The sequence below is a fragment of the Populus nigra genome, chromosome 15 (assembly GCF_951802175.1).
Source record: "Populus nigra chromosome 15, ddPopNigr1.1, whole genome shotgun sequence".
Classification (NCBI taxonomy): domain Eukaryota; kingdom Viridiplantae; phylum Streptophyta; class Magnoliopsida; order Malpighiales; family Salicaceae; genus Populus; species Populus nigra.
Window position 1 is genome coordinate 5,449,441 of NC_084866.1, and position 24,585 is coordinate 5,474,025.

The following is a 24,585-nucleotide window of genomic DNA, read 5'->3' on the forward strand; positions in this document are numbered from 1 at the left end:
ACACACACACACACACACACACACACATTGCAACATTTAAGAGAAAACTGAGTATTTTAATACAAGATTTATATTTTTATAGTATAGATATACAAACCAATATTAATCAAAATTGATAGAAAAATACGCGAGAAAATCACAAATTTTTTTGAAAGGATTTTTGGAATATTTTTGTTTGTTTTTTTGTATTTAATATATAATATAATATTATATATTATTATTATTATTATAATATATTGGGTTGGGCCCAACCCAATTATAGTTGGGCCCAACCCAATTATAGTTGGGCCGAGATCGACCCAAAATAAATTAGGCCCAAGTTAGCCCAAAAGAGAGACTAGGCCAAGGTTGGCCCAACAGAGTTGGGCCAATATCAGCCTAAAAAGGAGTTGGGCTGATTTCAATCCAATAGACTCTATACTGAGGGGATGGGGTCGGAACTGGTCCGGCTCATGAACAATGGCTCTCCACTATTCATTAGCAAAACAATAGAGATGGGGGGTGGTGAAGCATAAGAAGAAGGAGGAGGAGGAGGAGGGCGATGGAAAGTTGACCTAGTGGTGGCTAGCGGTGGTGCAAGCGGTGGTACTGGTGGTTCTTCTTCCAAACAAGGGGGTTGTGTACTAGGGAGCTACTTTGCCAGTCGACAATTCTTCTTCTTCTTCTCTATGTGTTTTTCCTTTGTTTTACTTTTGTTCTTCCTCCTCTCTGTTTCTGTTTTCCTTTCCTCTTTTTTTTTCCTTTTTATCCCTCTCTGTTTTTCTCTTTCGTTTCTGTTTTTTTTCTCCTCTCATTTCTCTCTTTTTTTGTTTTTCCTCCCCCTAGTTCTCTCTCTTTCTTTGTCGTCCTCTGTTTCGTTCTTTTCCTTCCCTCTCCTCCTTTCTATTTTTTCCAGTTCTCTTTCATTCTCTCCTTCGTTGTCTTGTTTCTTGTAAGTTCTCCCTTTTTTCATCCCCTAGTGATGGGGCATTTATAAGGGTAGGGGGAGCAGGAGCTACCCTACCCTTGTCTAGTCATGGTGATAGGGCAGGGTAGTTAGGGCGGCCTTTGTGCAGTTGCCCTAGAGTCGCTCGCAGGGCTTGTCTCTCCTACCCCTTTCATCATTGTGGTAGGCCATAAGGAGGTATGGGTTGTGTCAGGGTTTGTAGGCAAGTGGAAGAGATAGAGCGGGAGAAACGGGCGCTGCAAAGGAGAGGAAGAAAACCTTCTTCCCCTGCCTTTTGGCGTTAAGGGCAAAAAAAAATACATAGTGTCGTTCAAAACAACACTATTTTGGGGTTTTTTTATATACGAATAGTGAATGAAATGACATCATTTTGTACAAAATGCATTGTTTCATTTGAACAAAATAGCGCCAAAGAAAGCCCCATTTCTAAATTAGTCTTTAATTTTTTGATTTATTGAATCACTTTCTCAATTGAGCTTTTGATTTTAAGAATAAGTTCAATTGTGTCCCTGCCAACATCGGATGTCATTTTGATCATTTATCTCGGATTTATGCAATTTAACTTCTAATTGACCATCAAACTTTTAAATTTTTTCAATTTAGCCCCTAATTCTCCTAATTGGGTTCTCAGAGTTTGGCACCTTTTGCAAAATGGTTCTTGGCTGCGAATTTCTTCAATTTAACCCTTAATTGACCCCAAAACTTTGATTTTCTTGCAATTTTGCCCTTGATTTCAACCAATTGACTTGGTAAAAATTAAATTTAATCTCTTAAAATTCTAATCTTCTTAATTAAGCCCAAATTAGGCTCCCAAACTTAAATTTTCACCAATTAAGCCCCTGATAAAATTAATTTGACCCATTTAAAGTATAATGAAGTCTTTACACTTGATTAAATCCTTAATTGGACTCAAATTAATTTTTAATCATAATTAAACTTTAATTTGGCCCATGATTAAATCAAATTGGCCTATTAAAAATTTAATTATGCCCTTGGACTTAATTTCTATGTAGATTCATCCAATAATCATTTAATTTCACTTTGAATCTGTATTATTTCTTTAGTTTTGAGTATAATAGGGTACAATTAGACTTTAAATTTTATCCAAAATTACATCTTGATTTTCCCATATGTTTGAGATCCTCCTCGACCTTCTTTCTCTGCGTTGTCAGTCTTTATTTTATTTTTTGATATTTGTTTTGGAAGAAAAAAAGTGAATTTGGGGAACAACCTAAAAATGGGTTATGACAAAGCTGAATAACAATTTTTTTTAAAACTATTATGTATTTTATTATATGATAAAAATTAGATGCTCGAAAAATTAAGCATTAACCTAATGTTAGGATGCTTGTTTAAGAGCACGATAATTCAATAGAAAGCAAACTGAAATAAAATATGAAGCTCAGTCTCCAATCGACTTATTTGGAAGATGAAAATGAAAAAAAAATCAATTTAAAAAAAAAAACATTAGCCCAAGTTAACCCACCAAGCCCGTGACCCAATTCATGGACTCTTTCAGGTTTAATAACTTTGTTTAACTTGTTAAATCTGCTACCCGAGTCATGGACTCATTTGGATTTAATAATTTTATATTTTTTGAAACTATCTTTTATTTAATAATATGATAAAGAAAAAAAAGACACTTGCAAAACTAAAAACTAACCTAATGCTAAAAGTAAATTGCAAGCACTGTTTTCAAAATAAAAATTCATCATGGTCTTAAAAGTAAATTTAAAATAAAACATTAAAACAAAGTAGTATTTTGTATACCATTGAAGATAAATAAATTGATAAATATGATAAATTTATATATATAAAAAAATGTATTAAAGATCTTAGAAAATATAAATTTTATGTTAAGGAAATATTCATAAGTTTTTTTTTTCATATTAGGCACATAATAATTGGGGGGTAACTAACATTCCTATAAAAACCTATCATATTACTTGAGAAACATGATAAAATTGAATAATAAATGAAATATAATGTTAATTTTTTTATATTACATTTAAATATAAACCCAAACATATAAAAAAAAATATGAAGGAGCAACGACCTAGCACCTAATCCAACAAAAAAAGGGCCAAACATGTTTTGGACCTATGAGGCCAGGCCTGAGCACCTAACCCTATTTTTTTTTAAAAAAAGGTGAATGACATGTCATCTGTTCTATATATATATATAATTTGCCAAGATCCTGTCCACCACAGAGATGGCCCGAAAATTGAGAATAAAGTTTTTGGATCTTAAAAATATATTTTTAGTCTATTTTTATCCAAAAACACTGAATAAGCATCATTGGTGCCTCAATAAACCACTATTTCAATTCAAAATATCCTTAAATTGATCCAAAAATAGTCAAACGAAAAGAGATTCTCTCTCGACCGATCTACTTTTTTCATGCAAGTTGAAGGTCAAAACATCTTCATGGAAATTCTCTTAGTGAATGAAACTCGATACTAAAATCGATCTTTTTTATAATTGGAATATGACTAACTGACAACTTTCTTTCTTCTTCTCCATTATTTGACAAGTTTCTCTCTCCTCTCTCAAACCTAGATATTTAAAAATTAACAAAATTAACTTTCGGACTAAAACAAAAATATTATAAACTATAGGGAAAGTTAGTGGACTAAAAATTTCTTCTTATACGAATTTGATAATGGCTACGAGGTTTATCTTTATTTTATACTTTGGTTCTCTTTTACTAAATTTTATTTTTATTAAACAAATTGACCATTTAATTGATTATAAAAGGCTGCCTATTAGGAAAAAAAGAGTTAAAGACGAAATTAAAAGGTAAACTTATAGCTACTGTGGATTGCTACAATTAAACACCTTGCCCTTTTAATATATTTTGTAATAACATGGATTATGCAATTTATTTTTGGCAAAGCGTTCACGAGTCTCTAAATTATTTTAAAGAAAAATTATTAGTTAGCGATCTCTTAGATAACTAGTCAATTTACCTGTGTTATGTCATAGGCTGAATCAAAAGTTGATTTTTAACGTAAAAAAAAACTATTTGGAAGTGATGTTGATGTTTTTTTACATCAAGAAATATTTTAATTGTGAAATGAGAATTCAACATGCGTATTTAATAAAATAAATCAATAATTATATGCTCTAATAAATATAAAAAAGAATTCTTAACAAAAAAAAAACTAAATCGAGAAACCGAGAAATAGATGTGGATTAAAATCTTTGATCTTGTGCCACGAGGAACTATTCAAGTTTCATTATTTAATTATATGTCAATATTTTTTTCAACAAAAGTAATAGTATTTATTCTATTGAAACAAAATAATATGCTAGCAAAATCCCTTCTTTTCTTATTAATTGTTTTTCTAGATTAAATATAATTTTTGTTGTATGTCGTTTATTTAATAAAAAAAAAAACAAACATAACCGATATCATAAAAAAATTGAAATCAAGATAAAAAAAGGTATCCCTATAATTAAAGTCATTTTATCTTATTAACACGTTCCCTTTTTATCCTTTTTTTTCAACCAAAATATCTTTTTAGAAAACATCTTATCATAATAATAAAAGCAAGTTTAAATTAAATAAAAAATATCTTTTTGGTAATTTTGATGCGAATGTATTAACAAAATATAACAATAATACACCTCATGTTCATTGTTGGGGGGAATTTTTTAGATGTGTCATTAAACCTAGCCTTGCCCACCGGGTTGATCTATAGACATCCTATCTTGGCTCCCTACTTGGTCCAGTTTTCATATTAAACATGGTTTAAGTTGACCTTATATGACTCGATTTATCAGGTAAGTCCAAACACAACTTTAGTTGATAATGTTTTGGATTGACCCAAGTTTAGTTGGTTTACCTGGTAAGCCCACAACTCGGGTCTTTGACTCGGTTGTCTAATTTTATTTTTTAGAATGTAATTTTATTTAATAAAAGTTAAAAAAATGGATTTGCACTAGAAAATGATCAAAGAAAGTTTAAGAAAAAGATCTAGGAAAAAATAACACAATAAAGTGTTGTACAAAAAGAGTCGTTGATATTAAGAGAACAATGTTATAAGCTCATTAAAAAATAAAGTAAAAACTGAACGATATTTGATAAAATAAACCCTGAATGTATTTTACTATTTAATAAAATAATATCACAAATATTTTTTTTCATTTTTTTTAATGAATTTCAATTAAAAATAAATGCTCATTGGGTGGGGCCATTTCCTAGCCCAAGTTTTAATTTAAATCGGGAAGGAGTTGACTCACTACTAGAAAATTGATAAACAACAACGAAAACGACAATGAATAATACTCCGTTAGTAATTTCTAACGGAAATAATGAGGAAAACGTTTTCTAATAATTCTCAATGGAACAAGCGACGAAATATTAGTCATTGGTAATTTCCGATGGAAATAACAAAAAAAAATCAATTAAAATTATGTTGATAATTATGTCAGGAATACATGTCAGTAATACCGATGATATTTTTGTTGGCAATTTTAAAGGAATTAAAACCTGACAGTTTCCCCCCTCCCTATATCTTCATCTTCATTTCCTATAAAACACAGCAGCAACCCCCTTAGCAGTCCTCTTGTAAATTCAATCACTCAATTCACTAACGTTGACCAATATTTATTAATAGCGTCAATTTTCTTCTTTTGGTTCCATTAATAGCATCATGTTCCACACCACCAAGTTAGCAAGCCCACCTATTTTTTTAAAACCCATTTATATTTGAAGTTTATTTATTGAAATTTATTTGTAATATTTATTTCTTGCTTGTATATTTAAGTGTTTTACAACTTTTTCCTAGATACATTTGTTGTATCAATGGATGATTTATATATTAGGAATTGCTCAACATTTGGGACAAATTGGTTTTATTTATCATATTATTAAATTGAGTTTGAATATTTTTAACTTATATGCATTATAATTAAATAAATAATAGGTAATTTAATAGGTACCAATTATATTTTATCAATTTTAGTGCTAAATTAGAAATTTAAGAAAAATTGATTTTTGTGGAATTGATAATAATTAAAATGTATTAATTTAGGTTGAATAAGTTTGAATTGAGTAAATGATGGATAATTAGTTGGGTACTAATTATTTGTTTTGTTAATTTTATTGTTCAGTTCACATTTTGATGGAAAATGAGATTTGTGTAGAATTGGTAATTAATTATTGAATTGCAAATTCATTTTTAATAAAATTTTGAATTTGGAATCGATAGTTGTAATATTAATAAATTTTGATCATTGGTATTCTATATAAATTAAATAAGTAATGTCGAGACTAAAAAAATGGTTGTATAGGCAAGATTATCTCAAAGGAGTTTAGGATTTTATTAATTTTGTACTTTCTAATATGAAAAATATTAGTTAGGGTAAAATTAAATGTCCATGTGCAAAGTAAAAAATAAAAGTTTCACCATAAAAATTTTGTGACGATGCATCTCGTTAAAATAGGCTAATTGATAAATACTTATGTTTGTTTGCACATAGAGAACCTTATGTTTCTTATAAAACCATGTTAGAAAAGATGATTGGCTCAACTTCAACTTCTAGCAACGTATAAGAGTTTGTGGATGATAATAGTAATTATTATAGGAGTATGATAATGGATGCAATGTGAATAGATCAGGATTATTCAGGTGAAAGTTCATGTAACGTCCTTTTAGATAAAAAAACCATATGCAAATACATTTAGGTTTTTTGAATTTTTGAAAGATTTTCATAAATTATTATGAGACAAGTACAAAACTCACAGTAAATTATCATTCATTGCATAAGATTTTTCCATCAAGTTAGATTATAGGTTAAGTGAGGCCAGTTATGATTGGATCTTTGATGGAAAAAAAACACGTTGAAGGGAATAAGTTGGAAGATAACTTATATGCTATAAATCCATGATGAAACCTTTTGGTCTAAAATATAGAAAAATTAATATGTATTCAAACTTTTGCACGTTGTATTACAATGAATATGTAGATTTTACCAAGTGCATAACTTATCTGAATGCTCAGTATAAATGCAATAGTGGTAAAGGAAAGACACTTATCGCATTCAAAAAATCAATTTAGGTCATAGGCTACAAAAATTATTTATGTCTCCAAAGACTATTGAGCACAAGACATGACATCATTCATATGATGAGATGGATTGAGTCATGATGCACCCTTTTAATAGTGAAGCTTGAAAATAGTTTAATAGAGTGCATTCTGAGTTTTCAATGGAACCACATAACATATATCTTAGATTTTATACTGATGTATTTAATCAATTTAGGTAATTTATTGCATCTTATTTTTGTTGTCCAATTATACTAACAGTTTACAACTACCTATTGAGGATATGTATGAAACTAGGATTTATGTTTTTATATGTGGTCATACTTGGTCCTTACAATCTAGGTAGGAATATAAATATTTATCTTCAATAGTTGATTAATGAATTAAATCAGTTATGGTGAGTCGAGACTTTTATATATGATGTCTCAAGGAAATAGAATTTTCAAATAAAGACGACACTGATGTGTAGACTGTAAATAATTTTCCTGCGTATAAGATAGTTTTGGGTTAGAACACACATGAAAAATTAGCTTGTCCATATTGTATGCATAATAATAAGGCATTTACCTTAATCAATGGTGGTAAAGCTTTTTTTTTTTAATTACCACCAGAGATTCTTACCAAGTTATCATAGATTTAGAAATAAATGGAAGGACTTCTTAAAAACTAAAGTGGAAAAGGATGTTGCACCGCCAATACTCTTAGGTAAAGAATTGTATGATGAAGCTTCTTAGTATGACAACATTATATTTGGTTTTCATTCTTGAAAGTAAAAGTTCTCTAGTTTTGGTGTATCTCATAACTAGGTAAAGCAAAGTATTTTTTAAGAGCTTCATTAATGGAAGAGTAATGTCATCTGCCATAATTTGATTGTTATGCATATCAAGAAGAATGTATTTGACAATATTTTTAACACGGTTATTGATGCAACCATATTATTCAATAGTTTCATCCACATTTAACTAGTGTTTTGCCTATGTTTTATATATAAAATGCCTTGATATTCTTTGTTTTATGTTTTGAAGGCACTTTTGGATGAAAGATGCAAAAAGAAGTAAATTGGAGATAATTGGCAGATTTGACCTTCAGTCGATGTTTTGTGCAGAGCGTGAGCTCTAGAGGTTGAAATGAAGTGATTCCAGTGGAATTAAAAAGGTAACATCCATACCTTTCTGGACATCTAAGGCAAGAAAATAAAATAAGGAAGAGCATGGAAATCGCAGCCTTCAAAGTCAAATCTCGCAATCTGCCAGTGTTGACCTTCGGCCATTCCAACTTGAATATCTGGAGCTACAGAAGCCCAATTGATGCAAACTCAATTGTTTTGGATTCATGACTCAAAGTTATATAAACGCTCAACATTTCAGCCAAAAACGATGTCATATGAGGGAGATATGATTTTTCAAAGATGACATCTGAATTCTGCCAGCAAACAGGTTTCGTGAAGAAACGAGTCCAAATTACGTTCCGAAGCATCTAAACCAATATCCAAGTTTTTATTTCAGCAATTTAGCTCCTCTAAGTCAAAGCTTGAAGATTTCATGCAAGGCTATTTCTTCTTTTTTAGGAAAATAGTTATTGAAGTACTTAAATGTAAACAGTCTACTTAATGGAGGACTATTTTGTAAAATAGAGACCTAGGGTTTCCTAGGATATAAAAAGAATGAGAGAAGAGAAGTGGGGCAGCCAGCCAAGGAGAGAAAAACGCCCCCTTCCTCTAAGAAACCCTAAATTATGCATTCTTCCTTCTTTTTGATTAGTTGTTCAACAAACATACAAGACTAAACACTTTTTCTTGGTTGCAAGGACACGGAAACCTTCGGATATCAAGAACTGTGAGATTTATTTTACCTTTTCTTTTCAGTTTATATGATGAATATGTTTGTTCTCCTATGATTATTTTTCCTATGATTGTTTATTTTAATTGTTAGAGCGGACTCTAAGTTATTATTGTAGACAATCTATTGTTAAGTTTGATATCAAAATCGGAGTTGTGGTATATGAACTTGTGAAGCAACTGAGTTTAATAATTGTGGCGGATCTACGTTATTAATCTTAGGGAGAACATTCAATCAAATCAAACATAGACTGCGGACAGTTATGTTTTCTTGATTAATCAACTTATCTAGTTCTTAAGGCTGCCATTGAATTAAATTACTAGTGCGGACATTGTGGTTGTTTAATGGTTAGGGCTAGTTATACGGCGGATCCGTTAACTAACCAATGTTAAGAAGAGATAAATATTCAGAATATAAATTGATGTTTCGTTTCCATGATCAGTTCTGATTTCTGTAGGTGGATGTGTGCTTGTGACCAAGGTTTGTTCTCTTGATAATTTTCTGATTTTATTAAATTTAGTTTGATAGTTTGATAGTTTTCTTTTGCTTTTGCCTAGATAACGTCCAAACCCCCCCAAATTACATATCATCTAGCATAAAAATCTAACTTGAATCTTCCTCGTGGGATCAACCCCTTGCTTGCTCTATACTATCTTGTGTGTTGTGTTTGAAGCTAGGGTAATTAATTTGTGCGACCGCGACATCGCAACAGTTATGGATATGAAAGAGAAAACAAATGACAAAATAAAAGTTAGAATTGATCTAGCTTTGTATTGTGACTATGGGAATTTGAAGTTGATTAACGATAGGTTTCGTGTTACAAAGCCCAAAGCCACATTAACCTTAGACAATGATGCATAACTTATTGTCTATGAATGACTTAAGAGTATGCGATTTCCTGATAGATATGCTTCAAACATAGCTAGATTGATGGATTTAGGAGATTGCAGATTGTATATAATGAAAAGTCATGACTACCATGTGTTAATGCAAACACTCATTCCAATTATTTATAGGGATTTATTTTTAAAAGAGATGTGGGATGCAACTAATAGAGATTAGTTATTTTTTTAAGATATTTGTTTGAGCAAGTTGCATACCCAACACCTGGAGCAATTTGAAACAAACATCATTGAGATAATCTACAAACTTGAAATGGTCTTTCATCCCTTTTTCTTCGACTTAATGGCGCATATTTCCATTCATTTAGCGTAGAAGGTAAAAGCTAAAGGTCTTATGTAGTATATATATAGATGCATTTATTTGAGAGGTTAGGTACTAGATGCATCCTAAGTAATTGTCCATTATCTTTTCTTAAACATTCAATTATTTATCTCAAATTACTTGAATGCAGATACTTGTTTAACCTTAGAAAAAAGGTTAAAAACAAAGAACAAATTGAGGCTTTGATATGTGAGGCTTGTATCGTTACAAAGATTTCAACATTTACCTCATATTTTTTTAGCCTCATTTGAGAACAAAAATCATCCTCATTCAAAAAAATGATGGTGGTGGTGAACTGCTTTTGACTGAGAATTTGTTAATATTTTACCATTCCAGATGACCGTTATATGAGAAGAAGATATCTAATAGACATTAAATTCAGACAAGAACATAATTATGTGCTATTTAACTATGATGAATTGATATCTTTTATTCAGTAAGTAAATTTTACAATTAATATTTTTAAACTATTTTCTCTTATAAACTAAATTCAATTAACTTCCTTCTAGGCAACATTATCAATTATTATCATCTCAAAATCTAAATCTTAGTAAATCTCAAATTTTTCAATTACAAGATTAACAATTTGTCATGTGGTTTAAAACACATATAAGGATTTCATAATTTATAAATCCTAAGTTTAGATTTAGTTATGTCTTTTCTCCTACCGTTAATGGTTGTTAACTTTAACCAAGTATTCAATATGGAAGCCAAAGTCGGTAAATTGAAATTTCTATCTTTGAATCCTAAAAGAAAGGTCCAGTGTTATAATGAGTATTTCATCAATGAATATATTTTTTATACTGAATAGTATGGTGAAGGTACAAAAACATATAATAGTAGAGTTTATGTAAAGAATTTAACTTCTAATAAGTTTGAAGTTGATTATTATACAAGTTACAAAAGGTTATTGAATTGCGATATCATAGGTTACAATGTATAGTGTTTTTATTCAAATATTATCGGTATGATATAGATTAAGGAACTAGAGTAGGTTATCATCATGGTCTGGTTGAAATAAATAAAAGAGGTAGACGTCGCAACATTTAACAATGTTTTTATTTTTACCAAAAAATAACAACAAGTATATTATACATGCACTCCTTCTTTCAGAAAGTATTATAATAGAGTTGATTGATTATCTTTTGTGAAAACTAAAAATAGAAGTCGAGTTCAAGTTGTTGAAGATAGTAATGATAAAATAATTGAGAAGATGATGTCTTTTAAATGGATGAGTTAGTTTGTCTATATCATGTAATTTTATCTACCAAGTTAGAAAACCCAATTTTTCATGTCATTGAGAATAATTATGTTAATATTGATGAGTTAAATGTAATATTGAGTATCAGTGGACATATAAAAGTGAATGAAGTGATACAATTCATGCAAGGGTTAAATAAGGAAATTTGAATTTTAACATAATTGTGCTTACTTTCTAGTTTATACTATCATGTATAACTCTTAATCCAACTGTCAGATTGGGATTAAATTTAACCAGAAATTTCTAGACATATTATTATATATTTGGTAAAAATTTCAGGTCAATAGGAGTTCGAAGAAGGTCTTACGAATTTTATTATTTGTTACCTTTTAACTTATGGACTTTTTATTTGAAAAATATTTTTTTTTCTAATGATTTAGGGATATTCAACAACTTATTTTTAGAATTTTTCTAGTTCTACAAGGATTTTTAATGGACAACAACATAGTCCAAGTGTGGTAATGATTCCTTAATATTCCAAAATTCTTTTCTTACAAGGACTCCTTATTTATCCTAACTAGACAAGGAAATGAGAGCTGATGATTCCTACATGAACTATATTTCATGAAGAACTATATTTATTATTTGGGTTTTATGTTGTTTTTATTTTTTTGGACTTGCTTTAGTTTCATTTTGTACTTTTATTTTAATTTGGGTTCATGACATTCCATTAAACATTGTTTGGGTTTTATTAAGTGTTTTAGGCTTTAGTTTTGGTTGGGCTTTGTTTTAGGCTATTAGGGTTATTAAGGTTGTTTGTTGAGTCTATTTAAATTGTTTATTGCTGTTAAATTTTAGTAGCCTTTAATTATTTAATAATTCAGATTTTTGCTTGTTGCAAATTATGTTTCTTATTGGGAAAAAAAATCAACAACTGACTTATCAAGGTATAACCGATCTTGTGATGTCTTTGAATGTTTTAGGTTCTTGTTTTGCTATAAACAACAGGTTCAAGTTCAATTTTCAATATATTTAGTTCTTAGGTACATAATTATCTCTAAGTCAAGGTTTTCTATCACAAACTTGATTTTTGGCTTTTTAAGTTTGTCATCTACTTCTTTGTAGGTTTCTAGATTTTTATATCCATAAGGATCACATCCGGAAGTTGATGAGATCGATATTGAATTCAACAAAGAAGATGATGTTGAACATGACAATGAAGAAAATGAAGAGGATTTCGATTAAAAGATATTGAATTGATTTAGATGTAATGTTTCATTATGTAATAAAATTGAAATTGTGGAAGATATTTGTTGATACTTTATAGCGCATTATATTTGTGTTTTTTGGATTATGTTTTATGCTTTTTTTTTTGGAGATATGTTCATTGTTTTAATAATTCCATAAGTTTTTTTTTTTTTTTTTTGTGGTAGTGAGTTTAATGTGAGCAATTGTTAGCTTGAAGATGTTTGATGTTGTTATTATTGTATGTTTAGGTTAGCTAAGGAATTATAACAACTAACCAAAAAGAACATAGCAAAAACATTGATGGAATCACCAACAAACATGTCCATTCTATCAACATTTATGTCGGCAATTTCATACCCATTTTGTCAGAAAGTTATAGAAGCTTGAGAATTTCAAATGGAATCAACGACTAAAAATCTTGTTGGAAATTAATTTTCATCAGACTTACCGACATAAAATGGGTGATAAAATCTAATTTTTTGGTGCAATTCATCGACATTTCATAAAAAATTCCATTAGTATTTGAATTGCCAATGTAAATACCGATGAAACTACAATCCCTAATGAGAAACTTGTCCACGATAGAATATTTTGTCAGTGTTTTTTCATTTTCTGTTAGTGACTTTATATGACATAGTTGACTAAGTCCTAGTGCGCGACCCAGTCAACCTAGCAAAAAACCGATTTGACTTAAAATAATCTCAACATCAGAATGTTTTAACATTGTTTTTTTAAATATTGAGTCAGTAACGTTTTGGATTCATCCAGGTCAACTCGGGATAAGCCGCAAAAAACATGCCTTAGATCATACACTCTGTTGGGTCTAATAACTTTATTTTTTAAAATTATTTTTTTATTTAATTATATGATAAAAAAATAGGCATGTGTAGGAAAGCGATTGAAAACAATTAAAATAAAAAATAAAAAAAATCATGAAGGGTTATACAAAAACAACACTTCTAATATAATAATAAAAAAGACTATGTGGTAAAAAAAAGAGAGTAAAATCTTAATGGTTTTTAATTTTAAAAAATTAAAATAAATTTTTAAGGAAACCATTTTAATGGATTTAAATTAAAATTCCAGAAAAAATATAAAAAAAAGGATAAAGAACAAAATTGGCTAGGCATATAGCTTGAGTGAGCTAGCACGTTTGGCTTGTAAAAAGAGACCAGTTTGATGGGCTAATGCGCTTGGCCTATAAAGTAGGTCGGTCTTACACGCCAAGTCTCCATGATTGTTTTTATTGTGTTAAAGGGCAGAAGACACATCGTTTGTTCGTTTATTTTTTTTAAAAAAACAATGCAAACAAGTTGTCATTTGCTAGTGCAAATTCCGGTAACCGGAGAAAAGGTCATCGGAAAGTCGAGACAAGGGTATTTTGACCCCACATTTGTTTTTAGCCTCTTTTCATCTAAAAAAAACCTAATAAACATGCATTTGTAATATTAAAACAACCTTTAAATATAACTCAACTTGGGAAAAAACTCTTGAGCCTCAAGCTACTTTTTCGATAAGATGAAAAATCAAAAACACTTAAATGAAACTCTTCTAATTAAATATAACTTATTGGTATTAAAATCCATTATTTTAGTTCCCAAAACATGATCAACCAATAATTTTCTCTCTCATCGATAATTTTGTAGGGTCTCCTTACTTTTTTGAACTTAAAAACTGAAATATGATAAAAATAAAGTTTTGAACCAATAAAATTTTGAAACAAAAAAGAAAATGAAAAAAATTCCACAAGATTTGGCAAGGGATGATTAATGGTAAAAAAAACAAAAAAAAAAACCCTACATTATTACTAACTATCAAATTTAGCCCACTAAAAGTGTATTTGTTTTTACTATAAAAAACACTTTTAAAATTTTTTAATTTTTAATTTTTTTTCTTCAATTTTTTTTTATGTTTTTAGATAGTTTTAATGTGCTTATATCAAAAATAAATTTTAAAAAATAAAAAAAATATTATTTTAATATATTTTCAAGTAAAAAACATTTTGAAAAGCTACAATTCCAAATGCTACATAAATCTTAATTTTTTTTTTTTTTTTTGCAATAAAATTAAATTCTATTTTACAAAATCAAATATCAACCTAATAAAACTGAACTCTAATCTTTTATTGCAATAAACCTATTAAAAATAAATTAAAACAAATCATATATCTCAATTTTCAATCACTATAATGTAGAAAAATTAAATTAAAAAACAATTATTTGACGACCGGAATGGAAAAATTTGAACAAAATAAATTTTCTTAATGCACAATGCATGAACAATAATTTTAGGACTCTTAGCTTTTCTTTTAATTTAATTTTAATTTTAATAGGAATTGTGGCGCACCTAATTAAAAAAAGGAGAGCAGAGAGCAGGAAATATCCAAAACCAAAGACAGAAACCAACACTTGCCCAAAAAATAAACCCAAGTGCTCAAAATTCCAAGTCGTGCTCGTTTCTACCTCAATCATGAAACTTTTACCCCGTCTGTAGTTTTCTTAATTTAGGTGACCTTTATCATCCCATATTTAATGGCTAAAGTTACAACAAAAACATACACCGTAGATGCCCTATCCTCATCTATGCTCCTCAGGCAAGCGGAATCCAGACATGACTAATTTGTCAGCAAACATCTTGCCAGTCTTGGGCATGACATGCCAGTGCAACGTCAAGTTGAATTCCTTACCACGAAGATTGCTTCCCTGCACAAGGAAAAATAAAGTTCAGTTCTGAAACTTAGCAAGAGTAGCACATGAGATGGTTGATGGATGATACCTGATCAATAAAACGGTACTTGTTTGCAGTTTGAATCCAAAATTTCGCATGCTCTTTGGTAGGTATAAGAGCATCCCAGAGAGACACCTATGACAAACATTTAGAAAGAGTTGAGAAGTGGACATAGTTTTATGCAGTAGATCCTGACACTAGTAGAAGTGAAAAGGAAATGCGCATGTTTAGTGCCTGTATGTGTAACAAGGAAAATGGAAAAGGCAAACTGATTCAGCTCCATGCTTGCCTCATAAGTATATAAAAGACTAAGTTCAAAGTGAGAAAGACGAGAACCAAAATGGAAAAGAGCGTACTTTAAATTTCGAACACCTATTTGTACCTGGTTCAATGAATTCTGGGGGGTTTCATACTCAGCTGCTACAAATATGAAAAGCTGCAATAAGTGACAGTCATGATTATTAAATGTTTGAATTGGCTTTCAAGATGATCATTATATACTTGAATCATCTATAAAGAATAAACAACATGAAAATGGACAGAAAAATTTCGGTGACCCATCAATTCAAAATCGTAACAAACATAACAAAGGCAGCAAAAAGATTTGTTTTTAAACTATAAGCAAATCAGTTACATATTGAAGTCATTTGTCCCAGCAATGTCCCAACTATGAGACACAAAGAAGTTTTACATAGGATTTCCAAATTTTCTTAGGGCATCCAAAACCCAACTTGTCAGAATGTGGAAACTATAATAGAGTGGTTGGTTTAGTAAATAAAATGTACTGACTACTTGGATTACATTCATAGAACAGCCATCTATGGCTTGCCTCAGCATGAGAGTCAAAGATTTACAACTCTGAAATGAAAGAAAACAATATAACACCTATCACACCAAAGGAGAAACACATATACTACTATTTCAAATTACATACCTGCTTTGTGTTCCATGTAAACAGTGACTGCAAATCAGCTGTTATATTCATGGTGAGGCTGACCTGCATTAAATAATGGGCAGTTCAGTCAGCGTTGAATCATTGCTAGCTTATCGATTGTCCAGAATAAAGCGCCTGCATCTACACTGATGCATCTCAAACAAAAGAATGTTTGACAACATACATTATCTTAAAATAGTTCAGATGAACAAGGAAAAAAGAAAAATCAACACAATCAATCAGACCAGTCTTCTGGTAGAAGAAATTGCACCACCTTGCAAACTTACATGCATCACTCTGTAAGAAGTTCTTTCAATCAACATTCATTCCATCTTCAAAACTTCAATGCACAGGCACAGAAAAGCCAAGAAGCTGATCCCATATTAACTCAATGGTCAACATGTACAACGTAATCCCTTCCCCAGTATAATGTTTTTAGCACCTTTTCAACCAATAACTAGATAACTAAAATATCTAGCATAATGAAAGAAGTGATCGACTTTTGGTTTGAATTTCTTGAAACAGAAAAAGGAACCATATCGGAATGGGCCAAATCCAATATATAAGCTGAACAATTAAAGATGCAACGTGGATTACAGAAGTTGTGTTCTGATATCATTTTACCCTTAAACATTCATGTATCAAGTTGCAAACTATTTCAATTCTGTATTTGACAATTTTTAGTGCTATCAGAAGTGTCCATAAATTTTAGTAAGTTCTTTGATAACAAAGATTCATAGGCAGATCATCTAATACGCTGAAAGCAATTCTCCTGTGGATTTAGCAATTACAATCCCATGCACGTTAACAATTGCTAGAGGCGAAATCTGGTCTAAACCAGTACTCAGAGGGAGAAAAGGGAATGTTCTGCTTAATTTTCAAAATCTCCACGTAGGTGAATATTTTGACATTAGGGTTTTCAGAAAGTGTAAGCCAAGACATTATCTTTAGGTAGCAGGAAAAAAATAATAAAGGGAATCAGCTAGACGAACTAGAACCTAAGCACACTAACAAACAGAAGATCAAACCACTGAGAGAATGCTAACCTCTAAGCCTTTCCTTATAACATTAAGAAAAATAAATAAATAAATAAATACACTTAGAGCTACATATCAATAGAAATACTAAAAACTCAATTCAACAAATCAATAAATACAAATTATGCAACCTTAATCTAAAAAATTAATCCACTCAACCCAGATCTTGAAACCTGCTTGTACACAAATTTATACACCAATAAAAACCCACGTGGCATCTTATATTAGCAACAAATTGAACCCAAAAGTGATTATGTTTATTCAATTTAAACAACTAGGAAATTTAACAAATCTCATCAATTTATACAACTCAAAATCTTTATAAGAAAAAGGCAAGGAAAGAATCAATTACCTCATCATTTCCATGTACCTGCTTTTGAAACCAGTTGAATTTCACTATCTACAAAACCCCAATTAAAGAAAATGATTTAGAAGTTGCAATTAGATTCAAACAACATTAAATCGACGGAATGACAGAGGAACCTGGATTTGGGCAGAAGGAGAAGGGAAATTGAAGTTGTCAGAGAAAGAAGCGATGGCACACATTAACGCCAGTATAGTCAAGGCGAACGTTAGCAACGCGTTCGCTCTGTATCCGAACGAATGCATTCTTTTGATGTCGTTGTCGTTTTTTTTTTTTGAAAGAAGTGGAAGGAGGAGTTTATTTCCTTGTTCTCTGGTGAGTTGATGTTTTTGACAGCGTTTTGTTTGAAACTGTGCTTTTTATTTTTAAACATTTAAAAATGTAATATTGATTATTTTTTAAAATTTTTTTTATTTTAAAATATATTAAAATAACATTTTTTTATTTTAAAAAAATTATTTTTGATATAGTACATTAAAATAATTTAAAAATATTAAAAATATATTAATTTTAAGTAAAGAAAAATAAAAAAAATTAATTTTTTTTAAATATGTTTGAAATATGAAAACAATACTTTCACATCTATTTTACCGAACCTTTTTGCTTGTGTGAGGTATTATATTGTTGTAATGGTTGTGTTTTTTTATTTAAAAAAATATATATTAAAAAATATATTTTAAAATTTATTATATTATTTTAACACATTAAAATAATATAATAGCATAAAAAATTAATTAAAAAGGATTACAATTTAATACAAACCTAATTAACAGAACATATAAAACGGCTGCCATTTTTACTGTTTGGATCATTGTGCATGCAGAGTGCTTTTACTGTGGACTGCTGGCAAAATTATCCTCGAGCGTTGGGTTATTCAGAGCTGGTTGCCAAGGGAAGTTTCAGGTTTTCGTTTGTATCCTTCTTGGAGACCTTGCTGGGGAAAAAATAAAGTGGGAAATCACAAATGTTGCTGTTGTGAACCAAGCCTGGCTATTGGTATGCAGGCTTGGCCTTGCCTCTTTGTTTTCTCGGCTGCGTGTTATTCCAGCCGAAGGAGAAGAAGAATAATAAATTCGTGTTATAAATTCAAAACAAATTAGCCTTTGCAAATTCATATGCACCATTTCCATTATAGTCAAACGCACCGTTTTAGTTTTGTTAATAAATATCACTTTCAGTTATACACAGCGTTTTAGTTTTCCTTCTCAAGGTTCCTAGAACCCTGTAGAAAGAATAATGCTATATATATATACATGCAACCCTGTAGAAAGAATAATGCTATATATACATGCATTGTAACAGACGGGAGGAATATGAAAAATAAAATTAAAAACTTATGAACTCTGAAACCTAACAAACTTGATTTCTCCTTTACATCAATTTCAATAGTTGAACATTAAGGAACCCTTCACGCCCATTTCTCTCCAACTAACTACCATAGTAACCACTAGATTTTCTCTAGATTGGCACTAATCGTTTCTCACCTGTACCAAGTGGTATCAAAGCTGGCAATCCATGGACTTCTACCACGGCACCAGACACAAGAGCAGCAGATTTTAAACGTATCAAGGACTCCATTACAGCGGTCTTACCGAATAATAACCAGAAGTATGAGTTGATGACAGACCTGCTGAAAGGATAGAATATTAAAATAGATCAAACCATCAAAAACCAAGGAGCCCAGATTAGAGACATCAGGAGCATCATGGGTATTATAGCACAACAGTTGGAATTTGCTCTGTAAAGACTCTCTCAAAACCCAAGTAGTCCAAGTTAAGGCAAGGACAAACAAGCCTCGAGCATGGAAGGAATAGATTCCAGAAATCAGCTCTTACACGAAGAAAGGGTACCATCCTATAAGGTACACAAACCCAAACACTTCTTCCCAACATTTAATGGGGAAGATGTGTACTGGTGGCTATACAAGTGCACGTAATATTTCGAGATCGAAGACATTACGGACTCTGACAACCTGCAAATAACATCATATTATTTAGAAGGAGTTGCTCTTTATTGGCATCAAAACTTCTTGAGGAGCGTGGGAAACTAAAGAGCTACTTTAGAAGAATACATGGAAGCAATCTGTTATAGGTTTTGAAGGCAACAGGATCCTCTTGAGGAATTGATGGAACTTAAATAGTTGGGGGGGACCTAGAAGAATACATCCTGGACTTCGATATCTTGTGGAATAAGGTTGAGATCAGTGAAAAACAATCTCTAGTCATCTTCCTATGAGGTCTGGATTTGGAGATAAAGAATACACTCAAATTGTTCAAACCTAAAACTCTTAAACATGCTTATAATCTAGCCAGGTTGCACGCCAACACTCTAGCCTATAGGAAATCTCTCAGCTTCCCTAGAAGATGTTCTACCTCCAACACCTCTTCATCTCACCTAGTTATCCACTTTCCACCACTAAATCCCACAAAGAACCTTATGACCCCTCATACTACTATAACAAAACCAAATCTAGCCCCTTGGAACAATACCCCTCCCAACAACACTTATAAAAACCCCATTAAACCAACAAAATCTATTAAAAACCAAGAATTCAAAGAAAGAAGGTTGAAGGGGATGTATTTTTGGTGTGATGAAAAGTTCATTTCTCGCCACAGGTGTTGAAACAAAAGGTTGTATTCTCTAAGTATAGTGGAAGAAGATGAAGGATTCACAAAGGAGGAGGCATCTGAAGAGGGACTCAAACTAGATGCGTTGAAGGGCACAATAAGGCTTAATACCAATAAAGTAACTAGAAAGTTGACAGGATGACAGTGAGCATTTTGATAGACTCAAGAAGCACACACAACTTCCTTAACTATGTTGTAGACCTCAAACTCTAGCTCTAGTTAACTACCATTAATCCAATGATTGTGCAAGCAGCTAATAACGAAAAGATGGTCTGCAAATCCTATGCAAGGGACTCAGGTGGAAGATGCAGTGAATCAATTTCATGGTAAATGTGTTTATCATTGAGCTAAGTAATTGTGAAATCGTGTTGGGTATATAATGGTTATCCTTGTTGGGTGATATATTATGTAATTACAAACGCTTGTGGATGTCATTCGATTGGCAAGGGCAGAAGGTTTTGCTAAAGGGGAAAAATCCACCTAAACTACATTACATTGAACTAGAACAACTAAGTTCTCTAGTTGGGAGCCATAATCAAGTAAATGGGTATCATTTATGTAATCTACAGATGGTAGAGGAGGATGATGGTTTTATTTTCGGATCCTTGGCTACTTCACTTTAGTCCTGGAGTAATGAGGAGAACCACCTATAGAGTATATTGGCAGACTACCAAGACTTATTTCAGGAACTTAAGGGGTTGCCACCACCTAGAACTCATGATCACAAGATTCCTCTGAGGGAGGGTGGGGAAACAGTTAACTCGTGACCTTACAAATATTCAGGCCTACAAAAAGACACCTCACAAAGGATGGTGAAAGAGATGTTGGAGGTTAAAATCATAAGAACCAACAACAATTGTTTTGCTTCCCCAATGATACTTATCAAGAAAAAGTACTTCACATAAAGGTTGTGTGTAAATTATAGAGCTTTGAACAAGCTTACTATTAAGGATAAGTACCATATCCCAATGATTAAGGAGCTACTTGAAGAATTAATGAGGACTACTATATTCTCCAAAATTGATCTCAGATCTGGTTATCACCAGATCCGAATGGCCCAAGGGGAAGAATTTAAGACAGTTTTCAGAACACACAGTGGTCACTATGAATTTTTGGTTATGCTTTTCGGGCTAACCAATGCTTTAGTTACATTCTAGAGTCTAATCAACAAAATTTACAGGGAGCAACTAAGGAAATTTATCCTAGTATTCTTTGATGATATATTGGTGTATAGTCATACACTTACAGACCACATTATAAGCACCTAACTACTATCCTTGACCTATTAAGAGAACACTAATTAGTGGCAAAGGCTAGCAAATACTTCTTTTGCACTAAGCAAGTAGAGTATTTGGGCCACATCAACTCAAAGCAAGGAGTAGCTATTGACCCCCATAAGATACAGGCCATTATAGATTGGCCCTTGCCTAAAGGATTGAAGCAGCTAAAGGGATTCCTGGGGTTGACAGGTTATTACAGAAGGTTTGTTAAGGGTTATGACAGCATGTGTAAGCCACTAACTCAGTTGATAAAGAAGGATGTTATGGGGTGGAATGAGGAGGCCACGAAAGCTTTCAATCTATTGAAAGGAGTAATGACTAGTTCTCCAGTCCTAGCTCTGCCAGACTTCAACAAACTATTTATAGTAGAAACAGATGCATCCATGACTGGGGTGGAAACACTCCTTATGCAAGAAAGGCATCCTATTGCCTTCATAAGCAAGTTCTTGGGCCCAAACAACAAGTAATGTTAGTCTAAGAGAGAGAAATGCTAGCCATGCTACATGCTGTTACTAAATAGAAACATTATTTATGGGGATGACACTTCATCATACGCACTGATCACATAAGCCAGAAGTATCTTCAACATCAGAAAATGACTACTCTTACGCAACATCTATGACTAGTGAAATTATTAGGTTATGACTATGATATAGAGTACAAACAAGGAAGAGAGAATGTGCCAGCTGATGCCCTCTCTAGGATCCCCAGCAATGAAGTCTATGCCCTGACCACTTCTATTGTTTCCACCAACTTAATGGATGAAATTAGGAAGTAATATGAAAGGGATCGTACTATTCAAGATATTATCAAGAATCTGCAAGTGTCTTCCAGTTCACATCATAACTATACTTGGGTAAATGATCATCTCAATATGAAAGGGAATGTGGTGGTACACATGGACCCAGAAATGCAAAACAAGCTCATTTCAATGTTTCACAACTTAACTGTGGGGGGACACTCAAGCATGATAGTAACCTCTAAGATTATAGGGGGTCTATTCTAAAAGGACAACAAAAACATATCAGGCAATACATCAGGGAATGCAATACCTGTCAAAGGAATAAGTATGAAAATATGGCTAGCCTAGGACTCATACAGCCACTACCCATTCCGTTTGCCCTATTTATAAACATCAATATGGATTTTGTAGAAGGCCTTCCAAAATTAGAAGGGAATGATGTTATCATGATAATAATGGATCATTTTATCAAATAAGCGCATTGCATAACCCTAAGCTGTCCTAACTCTGCTTCTGGGGTGGCCAAATTATTCATGAACAACATGTATAAACTACATAGGCTACCAGCTTCTATAACTAGTGATAGGGATATGGTGTTCTTGAGTAGATTTTGGAAAGAGTTACTTAGCATTCAAGGGGTCAATCTACATTACTCATCAGTATATCACCCACAAACGGATAGTTAGGCAGAGGTCATTAACAAATACATAGAGCACTACTTAAGATGGATGACCGGTGATTGCCCTAATCAATGGGTGAAGTGGCTACCTTTAGCCAAATGGTGGTACAATACTAATTACCACTCAGTTACCAAGATGACACCTTATGAAGTATTATACGGGGTTTTTCCACCCATACACATTCCTTACTTCCCTAAGGACTCAGTCATGGAATCAGTGGATGAGTATTTGTCAACTAAGGAAGAAGTGATTAAAACGGTTGTGACTCATCTCCAAAAGGCTCAGAATAGGATGACCACGGTGGCAAACAGAAAAAGAAGTGATAGAATTTTTGAAGTTAAGGACCACGTCTACCTCAAGCTTCAACTATACTAGCAATAGTTAATTGCACATAGATCTTCACAAAAACTAGTTGCAAAATATTATGGGCCTTACCAGGTAATAGCTAAAATTAGAAGTGTGGCTTACAAGCTCGATCTGCCTCTTACAACTCTGATTCACCCAATGTTTCATATATCCCAGCTAAAAGAGCATGCAGGTAATCATACAGTGCAAGGCTCTCCTTCTATGATGCCACGAACCCCTGACCTACAACCAAGAACCATATTAGAAAGGCGAATTGCAAAATGACAGAATTAAGCAATTACTCAAGTTCTAGTACATTAGGATGGTCTCTCCTCTGCTAATGCAAATTAGGAATACATTGACAAAATAAAGTTAAGATTTCCACGATTCAATATTGAGGACAAGGTTGAATTCAAGAAGGGGCAATTGATACCAGCCACAAGAGAAGAAGAATAATAAATTTGTATTATAAATTTAAAATGAATTAGCGATTGCAAATTCATATGAACCATTTCAATTATAATCAAACACATGGTTTTAGTTTTGTTAATAAGTATCACTTTTAGTTATACACACCATTTCAATTATAGTCAAACACATCGTTTTAGTTTTGTAAATAAGTATCATTTTTAGTTGTATATACAGTTTTCCTTCTCAAGGTTCCTAGAACCCTGTAGAAAGAAGAATACTATATATAGATGCATTGTAACAGACTGGAGGAATATGAAAAATGAAATGAAAAACTTATGAACTCCGAGTTTTGGGGAACTGAACAAACTTGATTCTCTCATTTACGTTAGTTTCAATGGTTGAACATTAAGGAACCCTCCACACCCATTTCTCTCCAGCTAACCACCATAGTAACCACTGGATTTCCTCTAGATTGGCGCTATTCGTTTCTCACCCGTACCAGTGTGTGGTTGTGATTTAGCTGCAATGGGCTTCTTTGCTTTGAGGTTTCTCCTCACTTGCTCCGACTATTTTAGTGTCGACTACTTGTTGTAAGTCGCTGCTTTGTTATGTTTTTGGTGTTATCTCAGAGGAAATAGCATGTAATCATGATCGTGCATTAAATGGAAAACCCAATTGGTTGGGCCTTTTGTCCTGTAGTAGCATTGGGAGAACTGCTGCTTTCTCGCTTGGATTGGACATTCTTAGGTTCGTTTGCTTTTAGTTTGGAGAATTCGGTTCATTTGCCTCTTGCTTGCCTTTTTATTGTCATAAAATCATCTCAACCCAAAAGCTTAAGCTGTTAAATGAGGACCCAGGATATGATTTATATAATTCTCTAACATACCCCCTCAAGTGAAAGCTATTTGGGCTTGAAACTTGCATAAGT

General features: G+C 31.9%; 1 protein-coding gene across 2 annotated transcripts; it reads right to left on the bottom strand.

The window, feature by feature from the left end:
- Positions 1-14,889: 14,889 nt before the first annotated feature.
- LOC133674068 (signal peptidase complex subunit 3B-like) lies at positions 14,890-17,911 on the bottom strand. 2 transcript variants are annotated; one of them, XM_062095036.1, is made up of 6 exons: positions 17,692-17,911; positions 17,561-17,608; positions 16,172-16,234; positions 15,594-15,673; positions 15,286-15,372; positions 14,890-15,212 (listed from the first exon to the last, which is right to left on the bottom strand). In XM_062095036.1, exons 1-6 carry the CDS (start codon positions 17,815-17,817, stop codon positions 15,179-15,181), a joined length of 438 nt encoding a protein of 145 aa, XP_061951020.1. In that variant the 5' UTR covers positions 17,818-17,911; the 3' UTR covers positions 14,890-15,178. The 2 variants fall into 2 exon arrangements, with proteins under 2 accessions (XP_061951020.1, XP_061951019.1); XM_062095035.1 differs by having other exon boundaries at positions 15,620-15,673; positions 17,692-17,907.
- Between the last annotated feature and the right edge of the window lie 6,674 nt (positions 17,912-24,585).